The following is a 2,276-nucleotide window of genomic DNA, read 5'->3' as shown; positions in this document are numbered from 1 at the left end:
GGCAAGGCATGGATCAAATACCTCAGAGCTACAGCCTGTGCAGCATGGAGGGAGAGGGTGTCCTAAGGGTATCATCCAGGTCACACTTGCCTGTGGGTCTCCTGTTTTTCCATCGTTAATCTCAACTGCAACCCTAATCTCTGGCCAAATCCTTTCCTCAGGCTTGTGAGTGAGGATGTGGTAAAAGGTGATTCTTGAGAAGTCTCATACTCTTGTCTTCTAACCATCCATTCGCATGATTTCCAAGGTGCTGAGATGGTTTAAGACATTCTATCTGATTCGGGGGGCTTGGCTCCCCCAGCACCTCACCTGTTGTCAAGGGCTCTGCAGTAGTGCTTATGCTTAGCTTGGGTGTCAATGTAATTTCTCTACTGTACCTACTTTCCTAGCAACTTTAGCTCTTGGATGGCCAGGGTTTTGTTTGTTTGTTTATTTTGTTTTGTTTTGTTCGTTTGTTTGTTTTTGCTTTGGTGGATGGCTGATTTCCTTCCCCTGGCTTTTTACCCTCTATGGATGGACTTTAGAGTAATTGTAAATTACAAAGGAAACTTCCATTGGATTTGATTAAGATTGCATAAATTTGTAGATAAATTTATGGAGAGTTGAATCTTTATGTTGAATTTTATTAGATAACGTGTTTATAAAAATCAGTTTGGATGGCTATGTTTTGTCTCTTATATGTGAGTTTTTTGGTGTTACCTTTGTATTTTTATGGTTTTTCTCTGCATAACTACATATAAAGGGAATATTTTTTAGTAGTGCTTTCTAACTAGTAATTATATTTTGAACTTTCTTATTATTGCTATGGTTTTCAGTTTTTTCTTTTTCTTTTTAAATGTTTAGTTATTTATTTTGAGAGAGAAAGACAGGGAGATAGTGCAAGTGCAGGGGAGGGGCAGGGAGAGAGAGAGAGAGAGAGAGAGAGAGAGAGAGAGAGAGAGAGAGAGAGAGAGAAAGAGAGAGAATTCCAAACAGGCTCTGTGCCCTCCATGGGGCTTGGGCTCACGAATCATGAGTCATGATCGGGGACAAAATCCAGAGTTGGATGGTTAACTAATTGAGCCATCCAGATGTCCCAACTGTGTTTTTCAGTTTTGTTTATGTAGTTTTTTTTCCTAGGTTCACATCTTAGGAGGTTTTGCTTCCAAGAAACAAAAACCCATCAAACTCTTTTAAGCAAAGAGGAGAATTTATTTGAGGAATTAGAAGCATTCCCTGGGATCTAAATGTATGAGGGCTGAATCGGAGATGGAAAGTCAAGGATCACGGACACTCTCTGCATCTCTGAAATGCCATGGTCTACTTTTCTACTATTTTCTTGCTCTTGAATCCTGATTTCTCAGTGTTTTCAGGTTCAGTGACTTTATTTATTCTTAAACATTTTTTCTTAGATGCAAATGATCCCTATTTAATATTTACCACTTGATGTTCTGAAATACATAATGAAATGACCCCTGCAGTTAAGCTGATTCACATGTCCATCTCCTCATGTACGGTGTTTTAAATGAGCACTCCTGTATCTGTTCTCTTAGGAAAGTTCACACGTCAGTGTGTCCTAACCTGATGGTTTCTGACACACGCTGCTCTTTTCCCACTTGTCTGTGTCACTTATTATTGTTTTTTATTTTCTGTTGATTTAGGTCCTTGTTGTTAAGGTACACTTTTACTTTTTCAAAAGATTTATTTCTTGGAAATTTCAGGGCTAAGGGAACATGCAGGGAGGATAAATTTTATAGCAGATAATCAAGATGTTTATATTATTTCTTCCTTACTTCTCCTGGCTCATATATGGTAAAAATATTCTGAATATGGAACCTTAATCTGAAGAATATTGTTTTACATCATATCACATGGTTATCATGAGTGTGTTTTGTGATATGTATTTCTCTGCATAGTCTGAAGAGATAGATGTAAATATGGAAAAGGTCTCCTGTTCCGGGGGTAACTCTTGTTATGGTAAGTTGAAGGCTGGCATGACCAAATGAAGAAAACTGTCCTCAGGACCTTTTGGAAAGAGAAGAGTTAGTGTGAAGTTGTTTCAAGGGGCAGATATGAAGGAAACAAGGAATTTAGGAGCACAGGTGTGTCATGGGGATCCCCCGATAGAAGAGCGTGTCAGTGAAGATAGTAAAAGTGCATGCCATGAACCTGAGTGGCCCCTCAAGTTCACAGCAGCCCGTGGTGAACTAGAAAGAACCCTGGCTGAAGGCTGAAAGCCTGGTTCTGAAGCCCAGAATCCACCATGTCCTGTGTGACCTGGGTAAATAACCATGTCC

General features: G+C 39.5%; 1 protein-coding gene across 1 annotated transcript in view; it reads left to right on the top strand.

Annotated features, from left to right (window-relative positions):
* Nucleotides 1–662: 662 nt before the first annotated feature.
* Nucleotides 663–2,276, top strand: part of LOC115272094 (olfactory receptor 4B1-like) — a 6,343-nt gene continuing 4,729 nt past the window's right edge. The window contains exon 1 of the mRNA XM_029915121.1: nt 663–694. Within this exon, the coding sequence (XP_029770981.1) occupies nt 663–694 (32 nt within the window). The remainder of the gene's footprint in view (nt 695–2,276) is intronic.

The sequence above is a fragment of the Suricata suricatta genome, chromosome 11 (genome assembly GCF_006229205.1).
Source record: "Suricata suricatta isolate VVHF042 chromosome 11, meerkat_22Aug2017_6uvM2_HiC, whole genome shotgun sequence".
Classification (NCBI taxonomy): domain Eukaryota; kingdom Metazoa; phylum Chordata; class Mammalia; order Carnivora; family Herpestidae; genus Suricata; species Suricata suricatta.
This window is presented reverse-complemented; position numbering and strand designations above follow the sequence as displayed.